This window comes from Scyliorhinus torazame, chromosome 5, assembly GCF_047496885.1.
Source record: "Scyliorhinus torazame isolate Kashiwa2021f chromosome 5, sScyTor2.1, whole genome shotgun sequence".
Classification (NCBI taxonomy): Eukaryota; Metazoa; Chordata; class Chondrichthyes; order Carcharhiniformes; family Scyliorhinidae; genus Scyliorhinus; species Scyliorhinus torazame.
In genome coordinates, this window is record NC_092711.1 from 152,997,366 (window position 1) to 153,014,908 (window position 17,543).

The 17,543-nt window shown below is 49.1% G+C and overlaps 1 protein-coding gene across 1 annotated transcript in view; it reads left to right on the top strand.

The window, feature by feature from the left end:
• Window positions 1-1,455: 1,455 nt before the first annotated feature.
• Window positions 1,456-17,543, top strand: part of LOC140417982 (uncharacterized) — a gene marked incomplete at its 5' end in the record, with an annotated part of 69,978 nt that continues 53,890 nt past the window's right edge. The window contains one exon of the mRNA XM_072501413.1: window positions 1,456-2,103. Within this exon, the coding sequence (XP_072357514.1) occupies window positions 1,456-2,103 (648 nt within the window). The remainder of the gene's footprint in view (window positions 2,104-17,543) is intronic.

A 17,543-nucleotide genomic window follows, 5' to 3' on the forward strand; every position in this document is an offset into this window, starting at 1 on the left:
CTAACAGCAGCAGCACCCACAGCTGCAGACTGGCTGGCAGACCTATCGGAATTTCTCCACCTGGAGAAGATCAAGTTCACCGTCCGAGGGTCAGAGGATGGTTCCCACAAAGTGTGGAGGCCATTCACCAACTTGTTCCAGGACCTGTTTGAAGCCAGCGGCCAATGGAACACTGGGGAAGGAGGTGGGCGTACGGGGGGCCAATGGGATCACAGGGAGCAGGCAGGAAAAGGGATGTGGGGGGGAGGGTGAGGCTACTGGGAAAAGGAGGGAGAACCAGAAACCAACTGACACAGAGACCAGAGAGCCCAGAACAAAAACACAAGAAGAGCAACCCCCAAGGGAAGGTTTAAAACAGGACAGGGAGTGCGCGGGGTGGAAGGGGGGAGGCCCATCAATTGGGGGGGGCACCGTCCACTTGTAAATAACAGATAACTCCCATTGTCCAGTGAAGGGCCCAGGAAAGGACTCAGAAACGACAAGTGAAGGGGGCAGAGGGGAGGGACGGGTGATGGGGTGACCGGCACAAAGGAAATTGACATGCACATTGTAATCGGCAGAGTTACCGTGACTGCTTGGATAGTGTATAATAAGGTTTGCCACAACCCTGCGACTCGATGAAAAAGAGGTGAAAAAAACTGCCCCAACCAATCCCGCCTCAATTTAAAGTGTTCCTCATAATCCAGATGGGTTTCCTGTAATAAAGCTATGTCGACTTTCTCCTTAAGAAAGGAGAGGATCATTTTCCTTCTCATAGGGTGATGGATGCCCAGAAAATTTGCAGATTAACTGTGGCCATTAGTTAGGCGACAGAGAGACAGGAACAGATTTTCACGCCACAATCGGGCGTGCGCCATTACCCCCTCCTCCAACTCACTTTAAACTAGAGGCACCAAAGTTTCCCCAAACTGCTCCTTTCACGGATAAAAGCCCCGTCTGTACCAGAGTAGGATAAAGTCAACAACACATAAACCGTCTCAAAAGAACAAAAATACAAAAGAATCACCACCACAATAGATCCAAGGGGACATTCCTCAATAAGACTGAGGACCCGGAGGATTAACCCCACGGCCAGACTGTCGTTACCCTCAGGATACCTTCTCCAAAATGAGGGGAAGAAAAGTAACTTTTATAAATTGTTTTTACAGGATATTAGAAGAGGAGGAATTGCAGACAGAAATCTCAAACATCGCGTCGCAATCTGACTGAGTCTCTCAATTCCTTGGAACTGAATATCACTTTGAATCAAGAAGGAGAAATGTTTGTCTTTTCTGTCGGCTTCAAAACATCAGTGTGACTGGAAAAGCCCCGAGACACACACACACCCGAGTGAGTGTTCCAGGGCACTGACTGTGGAAAGAGTTTGAACCAGTTGCACAGATTGAGAAAATTCACACCATTCATAGTGGGGAGAGACCGTACATGTGTTCTGTGTGTGGACGAGACTTCAACTGATCGACAAACCTGGAGAGACACGAGGACACCCCCACGCTGGAGAAACAGTGGAAATGTGGGGACTGTGGGAAGGGATTCAGGGTTCCATCTGCACTGGAAGCTCATCGGCGTATTCACACTGGGGATAGGCCGTTCATCTGCTCGGTGTGTGGGAAGGGATTCGGTGATTCATCCAACCTGCGAATACATCAGCGAGTTCACACTGGGGAGAGGCCGTTCATTTGCTCTCAATGTGAGAAGGGATTCACTCAGTTAGCTCACCTGCAGTCACACCAGCGAGTTCACACTGGGGAGAGGCCGTTCATTTGCTCTGTGTGTGGGAAGGGATTCGGTGATTCATCCAACCTGCGGATACATCAGCGAGTTCACACTGGGGAGAAGCCTTTCACCTGCTCTCAGTGTGAGAAGGGATTCACTCAATTATCCATCCTGCGGATACATCAGCGAATTCACACTGGGGAGAGGCCGTTCACCTGCTCTCAGTGTGGGAAGGGATTCACTCAATCATCCGACCTGCAGAAACACCAGCGAGTTCACACTGGGGAGAAGCCGTTCACCTGCTCTCGGTGTGAGAAGGGATTCACTACTTCATCGAGCCTGCTGACACACCAGCGAGTTCACACTGGGGAGAGGCTGGTCACCTGCTCTTAGTGACAGAAGGGATTCAGATATCCATACACCCTGCAGGAACACTAGCGAGTTCACACCTGGAAGAAGCCACTCACCTGCTCTGAGCAGGGGAGACATTCAATTAACCGTCCCAACTACGGAGACACTAGCGAGTTAATTCTGGGGAGAGACCATTCATCTGTTCTCAATGTGGGGAGGGGTTTTGTGATTCATCACACCTGTTGTGACTCCAACAAGTTCACAATAAATTACAGATGTTGGCTCCGTTGTTATTGTTTCTGCTCTCACTGACATCCAGGACTGCATTTTGTTCATTCTGACATCTGGTGAATGGTGATGATTGGAGGGTTTCTTTCTGCTGGACTGGCCGGTCGAACACCTCTGCCTCCGGTGGGCTGACCATTTTTGAGCCTCGTTGCGATTACCTGGTTCCAAGTTTGACGAGGAGCACAGAATGAAAAGGTGTTTGCACTTTGGAAGATATTTAGTTCCCAAAGCAGCCACGTTGCCATGAAGATGGGCTATGGTGGTTACAGGGTTCTTTTGCCTAATTTATTGGAGTGTTTCTTGCAGAAGGAAACTGTCATGGTATGAGGGGCAAGTTGTCTGTGGTAGATTGGGAAATTACAATAAACATATCACTGAAAGTGGCAACGCAGGTGGATAAGGAGCTAAGAAGGCAGACGGCATGCTTGTCTTCATTGGTCGGGGCATTGAGTACAAAAATTGGCAAGTCATGCTGCAGCTGTACAGAACCTTAGTTCGGCCACACGTGGAATATTGCCTCCAATTCTGGTCACCACATTACCAAAAGGATGTGGAGGCTTTGGAGAGAGTACAGAGGAGGTTTACCAGGATGTTGCCTGGCCTGGAGGGCATTAGCTGTCAGGAGAGGTTGGATAAACTCGGATTGTATTCACGAGAGCGACGGAGTTGAGGGACGACCTGATAAAAGAGTGGATAGTCAGAAGCTTTTTCCCCAGGTTGAAAAAGTCAATTACCAGGTGACATAGGTTTAAGGTGCGAGGGGCAAAGTTTAGAGGAGATGTGCGAGGGAGGTTTTTTACACACAGGGGAGTGGGTGCCTGGAACTTGCTGCCGGAGGAGGTGGTGGAAGCAGATACGATAGTGACGTTTAAGAGGCACCTTGACGAATACATGAATAGGATGGGAACGATGGATACATACCCTGGAAGCACAGAAGGTTTTATTCATTTATTTCTTTATAAAATGTTTTTATTCTCCATTTTCACATTTTCCTTCAAAATTTACACCCCACCCACAAACAGTAAACGGTAACTGACAAAATCAATCCCATCCTTCCACCACCCCAAACAACGGCCCGCCTGTCAATATATGCATCCAATAAAACAAACCCTCCCACGGTGGAAACAAAAAACAAAGGAGAAAAAGAAAAAGGAGTCCAGGACCGCCCATGGTCACCATTAACCTATAGAGTCCACTCCCCTTCCTCCTCCCCCCCCCCCCCCCCCCCCCCCTACACTCAACGCCATCCAACCTCTGAAAGAGTACCGTACATGATACCCAAGAGTTGTAAATTCTCCCCCCCCCCCCAACTCCTCCCGTCCACTGCCTCTTTGCCTCTTGCAAAACTCCTCCCCAACCTCGGTTCCTTCCCCCCAACTTTCCACCCCGACTAGACCACTCGGACCCTGTTCTGTCAGGCTCCGATGGCCGCAGCCCCTCCCCCCACCTCACTCCCGTTCACTGGCCGGCTTAAACCGGCCAGCGTGGAGGCCCCCGCCCGGGTCCCTTTCCCCCTTGCCCGGCCCTAGGAAAGCCCAGAAATCCCCTTTGCCGCACTGCACCTTGCTAATGTACAGTGACCTCTTCACCCGGTTGAAGGCAGCCCGCCTCCTCGCCAGCTCCACCGTATAAAGTCCTGGTATACACGTATACCAGCTCCAGCCCACTGCACCACCCGCTTCTGCTTGGCCCAGCTCAAGACCTTCTCCTTCACACTGTACCTACGGAAGCACAGAGTCACTACCCTTGGTGGCTCACTCGCCTTTGGTACAGGCCTCCACGACCGATGAGCCCGATCCAGTTCATATCGGGAGGGATACTCCCCCTCTCCCAATAGTTTCGCCAGCATCGCGGCAAAATACTCAGTCGGCCTCGGTCCTTCAACTCCTTCGGGCAGCCCCACAATCCTCAAATTCTGTCGCCTGGATCTGTTTTCCTGGTCTTCCATTTTTCCTCGCAGATCCTTGCTCATGTCTATCACCTTCCGCACCTCCTTCCCCATCGAGGTAAGTTGATCACCGTGCTGGAATAACGTCTCCTCCACTTCCTTCAGTGCCTCCCCTTGCTCTCGCACCTCTGCCACTGCGCTCACCACTGCCTTCGTCACCGGGGAAAACGCCTCCTCCACCAGCACACTCAAAACCTCTCTCATCTCCTTCCTCATTGTCTCCATGTATTTTGTAAACTGCCTTTTGAATTCGGCAGTCATCACATTAGTTATTTCTTCAGCCGTAAGCAATGCGGCCTCCCCGGTGCTCCAGCCTCCATTTTCCTTGGTGACCCCGTGGTGACATTTCCACTCCCAACGGACCTTCAGCTGTTTTCCTTACGGACGTTCTTTTGCTCACCCTCGACATTTTTCTTCACTGTGCCTTCACTCTGCTGCCTCTGTGCCTTCTCCCTGCTTTTGCTGCCTCCGTGGACCCTGTGGCCGGGCTTAAAGCCCCGACAATACCGTTCCCGAACGGGAGCCCTCCATTGTGCGGCCGCGTCCCGCCCGCCGTCACCGGAAGTCATCCGCAGCACTTTTGAACCCACTCCCGCAGTCAGAGCATTTAAAGGGTCTCTCGTTGGTATGAGTGACTTTGTGTCTCAACAGGCTGGATAACTGAGTGAATAGCTGCCCACACACAGAGCAGGTGAATGGCCTCTCACCAGAGTGAACACTTTGGTGTGCCAGCACGCTGGATTGGATGACTGAGTGAATCCCTTCCCACACACAGAGCAGGTGAATGGCCTCTCCCTGGTGTGAACTCGCTGGTGTGCCAACAGTTGGAATGAAGTACTGAATCCCATCCCACAATCTAAGCATGTGAACGGCCGCTGCCCAGTATGAACTCACTGGTGCGTTAGCAGGCTGGATAAATGACTGAATTCCTTTCCACACACAGAGCAGGTGTACGGCCTCTCCCCAGTGCGACTGTTTCGATGGGTTTCCAGCACAGATGGAGATCTGAATCCCTTCCCACAAGCCCCACATTGCCATGATTTCTCCATTGTGTGGGTTCCTTGTATCTCTCCAGTTTCAATCAGCTGGAATGTCCACACAGAACATGTGTATGGTCTCTCCCCTCTGTGAACGGTGTTGTTTTTTCAGGCTGTTACAGGTCTTTCCACATCAGAGCACTCTTACTCGGGTGTATGTGACTTGGTGCTTTTCCAATCACACTGATGTTTAAAGCCTTTTGAAGCAGACAAACACTTTTCCTTCTTGATTCAACGCCTGATGATATTCAGAACCTGATGTATTGAATGAATCTGTCAGATGTTGACATGATGTGTGTTTGAGAATTCATTCTGAAAATCCTTATCATATCCTGCGAAAGGACTTTACAAAAGTCATCAGTCAGTACAGGATAGAAATTGACAACAGACAATTCCAGTTTCGAAAGAGACATTCTGTCCTCACTAGTTCTCCAAAAGCTGTAAATCTCCACGCCACCCTCCCTCCATTCTCACGCTGTTGTACCTAATATACATGCCCCCTAATTCATCCTGCTCACTGCGTCCTATGCTGAGAACAGGGGACTGAAAATCTTAATGCAGCTGTGAGCCATGTATATGTCTATATTACTGAACTAAATGTGTGTATAATGTACAGAATTATATTGCTTGATTATAGATGGTTCAGGCAATGCAAAGAACAACTTTACACAGATGCGAGCAGTCATGACCTCAAACTTCCTGTCTATGATGCTGGTCGAATCAGAGATGATTAATGATTTCAAAATGAAATTGGAATTAAACTTGCAGGGCAACAGGGAGAAAGAGGGGGTATGGGACTGACTGCCTTGCTCTACAGAGATTCGGCATGGAATCGAGTTGCCGAATGGACACCTTCTGTGCCAGAATAACTCTATGACTGGAAATATATGACATAGCTACATTACAAAACTAGAAATATTAATAAATCTATTTTATTACAGAACCATAAATAATATACCTAATCGGTACCACGTAACAACATTAGACATATCTCTGTCCGATATTAATTTACTGTCCCCTTAAATGTCAGCCATCTCCTGAGGAAAGCAGCCCTTTAATTGTGAACATTGGGAAAGAGACCATCCTTTTAGCCAGACAAATAAATGTGTCAAAGCTGAGGGAGCAAAGGATGTCAATGTCTTTAAGAAAGAGCGAGGAGAGAGAGACCCGAGCCAACCTTTCCAGAGTCTGCATCCTCCCTGGATTCACTTCCTTTCCCTTCAGTTGCTGCAAGTCACCAATTGAAGGTCAGAATGGGAAATGGAAAGGGGAGAAAAAAAAATGTTTTACTCACAGATGTTCGGGACAGGAGGAGGTTTCCGTTTGTGTGAAGCTCAATCTTCATTCACGCAAAGACTGCGCTCTGATTGGCTGGAGGTCAAGAGTCCTTCCGGTTTCCAACTGTTCCGATTCCTCAACACCTCAGCAGGAAGGTCAAGGGAATTTCTTCTGCACATGTGCAGCTTCCCTTCTCCCTTAGACATGCGCAGTCCCGGACCGCTCGCCCGCGCGCTGGATACAGCGATTTCCGCAGCGCAGGGGACTGTGGGACCTGCGGCCGCCATTACTCATCCGGACCCTGGCTCCAAATTCCTGGGACTGGGAGGAAACGTTGGAGGAAGGCAGTGACCCCCCCCTGACGCAAAGTACATGTGGGTTGTCACTGGATTTCATTGTGACGCCCCCCCCCTTAGCAAAACAGTTTGGCAACTTTTGTGAGGGCCACGAAGAATCCAGCACGAGTTTTAAGGATACAAAGCAATAACATTTATTTAAAATAACATATATATAACAGCAGCTTTCCTTGCTGCACACTCCTTCCTGCTGGTTCCAAACTGGCCAGCCTTATTTATACATGGAGTTTACTCATGGTTTCTCCGCCCCCCTCATTGGGGAAGCTCATACTCCCACAGGATTGTGGGATTGTCATTAGTCCCCAGCCAATGGTAAGCAGGCAGGTTATAACATCCCTCCCCCCAAAGTCCAAGGAATGCACCAAAGACCCTGGCGAAGGAGGGCGTCGGACTCGTTTTGCCGCAGGCCGGACACCATTTGCATGCGGCGCTGGATCAGGCGACGTGTAATGGGACGGAGACCGGCGCTTCCGTGATGAACGGCGTAACGGTTGTACATCCATGGCCCGTGGGCCTGAGGATTCCCCCTCTGATGCATCCGGTGTCTCCATCTCGGAGTCAGAGTCTGCTGCCTCTGTCATCTCGGCGCCTCTATCTCCACGCGGTTCTGTAACGACCTGTGCAGGCTTTGAGTGAGGCACCAGAGGAAGATTGTGAGGACTACCTTCCATTGTCTCTGGTCTCTGTGGCTGTAGCAATGAGCTCCGGGGGCGGGGAATCTTTGGAAGGGATGGTCTTCTGGACCGAACATGGTCTACATGTTTGCGCTGGAGACGACCCTGGGCTTGCACCTGGTAAGATATAGGGCCCGTTTGGCGAAAGATTACGCCAGGAACCCACTGGGCACCACCAGCAAAATTCCGAACGAACACTGGGTCACCGGGCACAAACTGCCGAATCAGCCGATGCCGAGAAAAACCCTGTCCCTGCCGTTCTTGTGTGCGGCGTACTTTTGCACCAATGTCTGGGAAAACCATACGAAGGCGGGAGCGAAGTCTCTGGCCCATTAGGAGTTCCGTGGGAGCTACCCCAGTCACTGCATGGGGGTGGTCCTATACGAAAACAAAAAGTGAGCCAGTCTCGTGTCCATTGATCCGGAAGACTGCTTCTTTAGGCCTCGTTTGAATGTCGGCACTGCGCGCTCTGCCAACCCATTTGAAGCCGGGTGGTAAGGGGCAGTGCGGATATGCTGTATGCCGTTCATCTTCATCAATCTCGCAAACTCCTCACTTGTGAATGGAGTGCCGTTATCCGTGACCAGCACCTCGGGGAGGCCATGTGTACTAAAAGACAAACGCATCTTCTCAATTGTTGCGCAGTACGTTGTGCCCAGTATCTTATGCATCTCTAGCCATTTAGACTGGGCGCCGATTAATGGAAGGAACATGGATCCTTGAAAAGGGCCTGCGAAATCCGCATGCAAGCGCGCCCAAGGACGCCCTGGCCATTCCCAGTGATGTAGGGGCGCAGCCGGCGGATGCTTCTGATGCTCCTGGCGAATGGAGCAGTTTTGGGCCACCTTCTCAATGTCGGTGTCGAGGCCTGGCCACCAGACATAACTCCGGGCCAACATTTTCATTTTGGTCACACCTGGATGCCCATTGTGCAAGTCTCTTAGTATCAGCTCCTGTCCTTTTTCCAGGACAATCACACGTGTCCCCCACAAGAGGATGCCGTCTTCCATGCTGAATTCTGAAAGCTTGGAGGAAAATGCCCGCAACTCGCCTGGGAGCTGTCTATGCTGCCCACCATACAGGACTATGTGCCGAAACTTTGACAGGACTAGCTCCGTCTGGGTCCACTCACGGATCTGTGATGCCATGACAGGCAAGGTGTCCATAAAATTTAGGGTTGCAACCACCTCACCAGTCGTGGGGTCGACATGGGGCCGGTCGATAAAGGCAATCGGCTCAGTGCGTCGGCATTCGCTATCTGCATTCCTGGTTTGTGCTCCAGAGAATACTCGTATGCAGCAAGCAACAAAGCCCAGTGCTGGATCCGTACAGAAGCAATGGGCGGTATTGGCTTATCGTCTCTGAAAAGTCCCAGCAGAGGCTTATGATCAGTCACGATAGTGAAATGGCGGCCATACACGTACTGGTGGAAGCGTTTCACCGCAAAAACCACTGCCAGGCCCTACTTCTCGATCTGCGCGTACTTTTTCTCCGCTGCAGTCAATGTGCGGGAGGCGAAAGCTATCGGCCGCTCGGCCCCGTTCTCCATCTTGTGGGACAAGACGCCCCCAATACCATACGGGGATGCATCACATGTGACGAGCAAAGGCTTTCCAGGATCATAGTCGGTTAGTAACCCAGACGACGACAATTGTTGCTTTACCCACCGGAAAGTGGTTTCTTGCGGGTGACCCCAAACCCAGGTGTGATTTTTCTTTAGCAGAAGGTGCAACGGGGCCAGCGTAGTTGCCAGATTGGGGAGGAACTTCCCGTAATAGTTTATGAGATCGAGAAAAGAACAAAGATGCGAAGTGTCAATCGGGGCGGGGGCCTGTTGAATCGCGCGCACCTTCTCTGCGACAGGGTGCAAACCTTCGCGGTCCACCCGATAACCTAGGTAGACTTCTTCCTTTGCCTGAAATATGCACTTTGTGCAACGTAAACGGACTCCAGCCTCCGAAAAGCGTCTAAGGACAGCCTCCAGATTTTCCAAATGTTCCTGCTCCCCCCCAAACTTACAGCCCAGCCAGACCTGCACTCCATTTTCATTGTGCACCACTTTCATTTACACCAAGAAAAAAAGGATAATTACACTAACCCCAGCCGGGGAAGAAGTCCCATCACCGAGGAGAAGAATCGTCGAGAAGGGCAACAATCCAGTGCCGGGGGCGGGGGTGGGGGTGTTGATTCCCTCCCCTCCTGAGAAAAAAGGGGAAGCCCCCAACCAGGATTAGTAACAATACACTGCTCACCCAGATGACCAGAAAAAGAGAAATACCCCCACCCCCACAAGGGAAGAACTCCTAAAACAGCCCAAAAATATTAACAACCGCCCAGCATTGCCACCATTCCAAGAAAACCAACATTCCCTCATCAGCAGACTGGCCAAGGATTGACCAAGCCGACCTCGGTGTGCACCACCATTCAGTATCTCCCACTGGAATAGCTCCAAGGAAAAAGGAGCCAGGGAAAAAAAATAAGGAAGGGTCAAAAATAACGTGGTCCTGTCCAGGATACAAAATCTGCCCCGGCCATCGCAGGAGGCAAGCACGGATTCATGAATTCTAACAAATAAAATCAAAACACCAAACTTGTAAAGTTAGTTCTAACTGGGGGGTGGGGGGTGGGGGGGGGGGGGGGGCATCCTCAATCAATGTCAGGGCTTAACCAACCCTAATATCCAACTCCACCCAACCATTCATCCATCATCCCGCCCTGGCTCCACTCATCTTAATTATAAACAATATACATTAATGATCTGGAGGAAGGAACTGAAGGCACTGTTGCTAAGTTTGCAGATGATACAAAGATCTGGCGAGGGGCAGTTAGTATTGAGGAAGCAGGCGGGCTGCAGAAGGACTTAGACAGGCTAAGAGAGTGGGCAAAGAAGTGGAAGATGGAATACAATGTGGAAAAGTGTGAGGTCATGCACTTTGGAAGGAAAAATGGAGGCATGGACTATTTTTTAAATTGGAAGATCTTAGGAAATCAGAAGCACAAAGGGACTTGTTCAAGATTCTCTAAAGGTTAATTTGCAGGTTCAGTCGGCAGTTAGGAAGGCAAATGCTTTGTTAGCATTCATGTCGAGGGGGCTAGAATACAAGACCAGGGATGTACTTCTGAGGTTGTATAAGGCTCTGGTCAGACCCCATTTGGAGCATTGTGAGCAGTTTTGGGCCCCATATCTAAGGAAGGATGTGCTTGGAAAGAGTCCAGAAGAGGTTCACAAGAATAATCCCTGGAACGAAGAGCTTGTCATAGAGAAACAGTTGAGGACTCTGGGACTGTACTCGTTGGAGTTTAGAAGGATGAGGGGAGAACTTATTGAAACTTAAAGGATACTGTGTGACCTGGATAGAGTGGACGTGGAGAGGATATTTCCACTTGTAGGAAAAACTAGAACCAGAGGACATCATCTCAGACTAAAAGGACAATCTTTTAAAACAGAGATGAGGAGGAATTTCTTCAGCCAGAGGGTGGTGAATCTGTGGAACTCTTTGCCGCAGAAGCCTGTGGAGGCCAAATCACTGAGTGTCTTTAAGACAGAGATAGATATGTTTTTGATCAATCAGGGGTTATGGGGAGAAGGCGTGAAAATGGGGATGAGAAAAATATCAGCCATGATTGAATGGCGGAGCAGACTTGATAAGCCGAGTGGCCTAATTCTGCTCCTATGTCTTATGGTCTTATAAACGAATTCCGGATGTAAAAACAAAACCATGCCCTACCCATAACCAGAAGGATTAGAAGACAGAATAAGGAGGAAAACTGCACAGTCACATCGCACATAAGCGACTCAATAATGATTTTTGCTAGAACAGGTTAATAGAAGACACGTGCCCTCGTGCTCACATTTCACACACCCTGGCAGGAGAAAAGATAACAATAAACAATCAACAACATAATCACAAGGGAGTCATGTCTGGGATTATCGAGAATTACAGGACAATGACACCAGCTCTGTTGCTCAAAGACATGTCAGGATCAGCGAGCACTTCTCAGGATCTCACAAGGATGCCAACGAATGAAGCACTTTCACTTCCACCATGGCCACCACCCAAGTGACCAGTCTGGGGTGATGACTCTACCTCGGACACCTCCAACCCCTCACAAAAAGCATCGAGAATAGGACAAGAGCAGTGGTTGGGGGGTATACTTCAGTTGAGTCTCCTCCCCGCTTTCCCATCTGACTCTTATCAGTGTAACCATCTTTTCATTTCTCCCCCTTGTGTTTATCCAGCTTCCCCATGAATGTATCGATGTTATTCACCTCTCCCACTTCCTGTGGTATCGAGCTCCATATTCTCACCATTCTCTGGTTAGATTTATCAGTATCTTTTTTGATTGCCTCTAGACTTGCTCTCCCGCAACAAGTGGAAACATTCTCTCTTGTCTATCAAAATCTTTAACAATTAAGAACAAAATCCATTCGCTCTCAGCCAGATATTTTCTTTTTTTGGTATATATATTTATTGAATTTCATAAACAAACACTAATCGCGTTGTCATCAGCCAAATAAACCAAAAATAGAAATTAAAAAGTCAAAATGTTAGGGTTGCCTGACTTGAACGCCTCAGACGTGGCCTTCAGTCGGGAGTGAATCTCCCAAATAAACCATGGTTTCTGGTTGGGTAACATCCAGACAACCTTTTTTTAAAAAATAAAAGTCCCAGGCCACGATGAACAAGGCCTCCGGGTATTCTGCTTCATTGTTATTTATAGCGGTTACAATTCATCACGCGCCTTCTTCACTTCCGCCTGGGGTGGGATGTAGACCGCCGTGATGATGGCAGAAGTGAACTCCATGGAAGGTAGTATGGACGGTACTTCACAGTCGGGTATTCCAGGTCCGGGGAGCAGTAGTTCGCCAGGGTCGCCACGTCCTAGCACCAGGAGTTGACGAGGAGACAAACCCCTCCACCCACTCCAGGTTCAGTCCTGGATGTGATTAACAGCAGGAATAACAGCAGAATCTAACCCATCATCACTTGTGAACCCTTTGGTGTCTCAGCATGTTGAATGGTGGAGTGAATCCCTCCCCACAGTGAGAGCAGGTGAATGGCTTCTTTCCAGTGTGGACTCGCAGGTGCGTCAAGAGGGCAGATGAATCACGGAATCTCTTCCCACAATCAGAGCAGGTGAATCAACGGGTCTCCCAGTGTGAACTCGCTGGTGTCTCCGCAACGTTTTTTTAAAAAAATGTTTTATTCTCCTCCTTTTTCACATTTTCTCCCACATTTACACCCATCAACAATAAACAATAATCAGCAAGATATGTCAATCCCCATAATAACAACGATCCCATCCGCCCACCAACCCCCAAACCTCAGCCCACATGTTTACACAAACAAATGACAAAAAGGAATCAGGGATTACCCATAGTCACCCTTAATCTACACAGCCCCCCACCCCACCCACCCCTCCAACTAATGTTCGATGTTATCCAGTTCTTGAAAGTGCATAATAAATAGTCCCCATGACTTGTAGAACCCCTCCGAGCTTCCCCTCAGTTCGAACTTAACCTTCTCAAGGGTCAAGTATTCCAACAGGTTCCCCCGCCACGCCAGGGCACTGGGTGGAGAGGCTGCTCTCCATCCCAGCAGGATCCGCTTTGGGCGATCAACGAGGCGAAGGCTATGATATCTGCTTCCGCACCCGTTTGCAACCCTGGCTGGTCCGACACCCCGATTATGGCCTCCTGGGGACCCGGGTCCAGTTTCACACGCACCACCTTGGAAATTACCCTAAACACCTCCTTCCAGTACTCCCCTAGCTTTGGACAGGACCAAAACATATGAACGTGATTCGCGCCCCCCCCCCCCCCCCCCCCCCCCGCAACGCTCACACACATCCTCTACTCCTTCAAAAAATCGGCTCATCCTCGCCCTCGTCAGGTGCGCTCTATGTACCACCTTCAGCTGTATCAGCCCCAACCTCGCACATGAGGTGCAGGCATTTACTCTCCGGAGCACCTCACACCAGACCCCCTCCTCTATAACCTCTCCCAGCTCTTCCTCCCACTTTGCTTTGATCCCTTCCAGTGGAGCCTTATCCTCTTCCAGAATAGCTCCGTACACCGCTGACACTGCCCCCTTCTCCAGTCCCCTTGTCGTCAACACCTCCTCCAGTAATGTGGAGGCCGGTTCCTCTGGGAAGCTCTGTATCTCCTTCCTGGCAAAATCCCGAACCTGCATGTACCTAAACCCTTCTCCCTGCTCCAGCCCATACTTCGCTTCCAGCTCCCTCAATCCTGCAAACCGACCCCGAAGAAACAAATTTTTTAGCGTCTTAATCCCCTTCTCTTCCCATTTCCGAAAAACTTCCATCCCACCTCCCTGGCTCAAATCTGTGGTTCCCCCGAATCGGCATTTCCCTTGACACTAACCCCAACCCGAAGTGTTGGCGATACTGCCTCCAGATTTTCAATGAAGCTATTATGTCTCCGCAATGTTGATGATGTTCTAAACCTCTTTGTGCAGTAAGAGCAGCTGAACGGCTTCTCTTCCGTGTGAATGCGCTGGTGGGACATCAGTAACTGAGAGCTTTTAAACCCACTCCCACAGTCGGAGCATTTAAAGGGTCTCTCATTGGTGTCAGTGACATTGTGGATCAGCAAGTGATGACCGAGTGAATCTTTTCCCAGTCGGAGAGGTGAACGGACTCTCCCCAATGTGTCCTCGCTCGTGTTTCATCAGGTTGGATGAGGTTCTAAAGCTCTTTGTGCAGTGAGAGCAGCTGAACGGTCTCTCCTTAGAGTGAACGCGCTGGTGGGACATCAGTAGCTGAGAGCTTTTGAAACCCCTCCTGCAGTCAGAGCATTTAAAGGGCCTGCTCTTGGTGTGAGTGACATTGTGTTTCAGAAGGCTGGATAATTGAGTGAATCCCATATCACACACAGTGCAGATGAACGGCTTCTCCCCGGTGTGAAGTCGCTGGTGTGTCTGCAGGTTGGATAACTGAGTGAATCCCTGATCACACAGTGCAGGTGAATGGCCTCTCCGAGGTGTGAACTCTCTGGTGTATCTGCAGGTGGGTTAACCGAGTGAATCCCTTCCCACACATAGTGCAGGTGAACGGACTCTCCCCAGTGTGAACTCGATGGTGTCTCTGCAGGTGGGATAACCGAATAAATTCCTTCCCACAGTCAGAGCAGGTTAACGGCCTCTCTGCAGTGTGATTTTGTTTGTGGCTCCGCAGGGTGATAATGTTAGTGAATCCCTTTTCACATTGGGAGCAGGTGAATGGCCTCTCTCCAGTGTGAACTCGTTCATGTCTCCGCAGGTTGCCAATGTCATTGAATCCCTTTTCACACTGGGAGCAGGTGAATGGCCTCTCTCCAGTGTGAACTCGTTCGTGTCTCCGCAGGTTGCCAATGTCATTGAATCCCTTTTCACACTGGGAGCAGGTGAATGGCCTCTCTCCAGTGTGAACTCGTTCGTGTCTCCGCAGGTTGCCAATGTCAGTGAATCCCTTTTCACATTGGGAGCAGGTGAAAGGCCTCTCTCCAGTGTGAACTCGTTGATGCCTTTCCAGCTCACACGGGGCTGTGAATCCCTTCCCACAATCCTCACATTTCCATGGTTTCTCCATGGTCCGGGTGATCTTGCGTCTCATCATGTTGGACGATCAGTTGAAGCCTCGTCCACACACAGAACACCTATACAGTCTCTCCCTGCTGTGAATGGTGTAGTATTTTTTCAGGCTGGGTCACTGGTTAAAGCTCTGTCTCAGTGCTTTTCCAGACACACTGATGTTTAAAATCTCTTGAAGCAGACAGCATAGACAAACATTTCTCCTTCTAGATTCAAAGGCCGATGATCTTCGGTTCCCAAGAATTGAGTGACTCAGTCAGTTCTTGACGTGATATTTAGTTTGAAATATCGGCCTCAAACTCCTCTCGTTCGAAATTCCTGCAAACAGATTTTACAGTAGTAATCATTGCCAGTACAGGATAGAAATTCAGAACAGACAATTCTAGTTTCTATCGAACATTCTTTCCTCTCTCTTTCTCTAAAATGCTCTAAATCTCCATCCCACACACTCGCCCTCCATTCAGACTCTGCTGTATCTAATATTCACCCTCCCAATTCTCCTGAAGGTGCTGATTCAGGCTGATTGACAGATCCAAACTCACTGCTTCCTGTCCTGGACACAGAGACCATAAAATCTTCATGCAGGCTGCCAGACAGATATATGTCTATATTACTGGATTAAAAATGGGTGTAATATACAGACTGTATTCACTTACCTCCCAATTTTCCTGAAGGTGCTGATCAACAAATCAAAACTTACTAAAACCTGTACAAGAGTAGAGAATCTCCATATAAGTACATTTACTGATTAGAGATGGGGAAATTTGGAGGAAGAATTTTATTTAGTCATGGAGTGGTCATGACAGGGAACTCACTACCTACAAGGGTTGTGGAAGTCGAGATGATCAATAATTTAAAATAAAATAGGATAGTCACTTGAAGAAAATAAACTTGCAGGGGAACAGGGATATCGAGGGGGAATGGGACTGACTGGATTGCTGTACAGAGACTCAGCATTGACTTGAGTTCCCAAATGGATTCTGTCAGTGCTGCAATGACTGTATGACTGGAAATATATAATGTAGGTACAGTACTATATTACAAAACTAGAACTAATAATACCTGTATTTTATTACAGAACCATCAATATCTACAATACATACCATATAACAACACTAGACATATATCTGTCTGATATTAAATTTAAAAAAATTAATTTACGGGATGTGGACAATGCTGGTCAGGCCAGCATTTACTGCCCATCCCCAGTTGCCCTTCCGAAGTAGGGGTGAGCTGCCTTCTTGAACTGCTGCAGTCCTTGAGGTGTTGGTACATCCCCTGTGCTGTTTTTTTTTCATTTGTTTTTTATAAATTTAGAGTACCCAATTCATTTTTTCCAATTAAGGGGCAATTTAGCGTGGCCAATCCACCTACCCTGCACATCTTTGGGTTGTGGGGGCGAAGCCCACGTAAACAAGGGGAGAGTGTGCAAACTACACACGGACAGTGACCCAGAGCCGGGATCGAACCTGAGACCTCGGCGCCGTGAGGCAGCAGTGCTAACCACTGCTCCACCATGCTGCCCTACATCCCCTGTACTGTTAGGGAGGGAATTCCAGGATGTTGCCCCAGGGACAGTGAAGGAACTGCAATATATTTCCAAGTCAGGGTGGTGTGTAACTTGGAAGCGAACCTCCAGATGGTGAGGTTCCCAGGTATCTGCTGCTCTTGGCCTTCTAGATGGTAGTGGTTGTGGGTTTGGAAGGTGCTGTCTGAGGAACCTTTATGAGTTACTGCAGTGAATCTTGTCGATGGTATTCGCAGCTACTGTTTGTTGGTGATGGAAGGTTTGAATGTTTGTGAAAGGGGGTGCAATCAATCAGGCTGCTTTGTCCTGGATAGTGTCGAGCTTCTTGAGAGTTGTTGGAGCTGCACTCATCCAGCAAAGTGGAGCGTATTCCATTACACTCCTGACTTGTGCTTGTAGATGTCTGGTAGACAAGCTTTGAGGCATCAGGTGGTGTGTTACTCACCTTGGATTCCCAGCCTTTGACCTGCTCTGGGAGCTACAGTATTAATATGGCTCGTCCAGTTCAGTTTCTGATCAATGGTAACCCCCAGGATGTTGGTTGTGGGGGATTCAGCGATGGAAATGCCACTGAATGTCAAGGGGTGGTGGTTAGATCCTCTCTTGTAGGAGATGGTCATTGCCTGGCACTTGTGTAGCACGAATGTAACTTGCCACTTATTAGGCCAATCCTGGATATTGTCCAGGTCTTACTGTATTTGGACATGGACAGCTTCATTATCTGAAGAGTTGAGAATGGTGCTGAACATTGTGCAGTCATCCACAAACATCACCACTT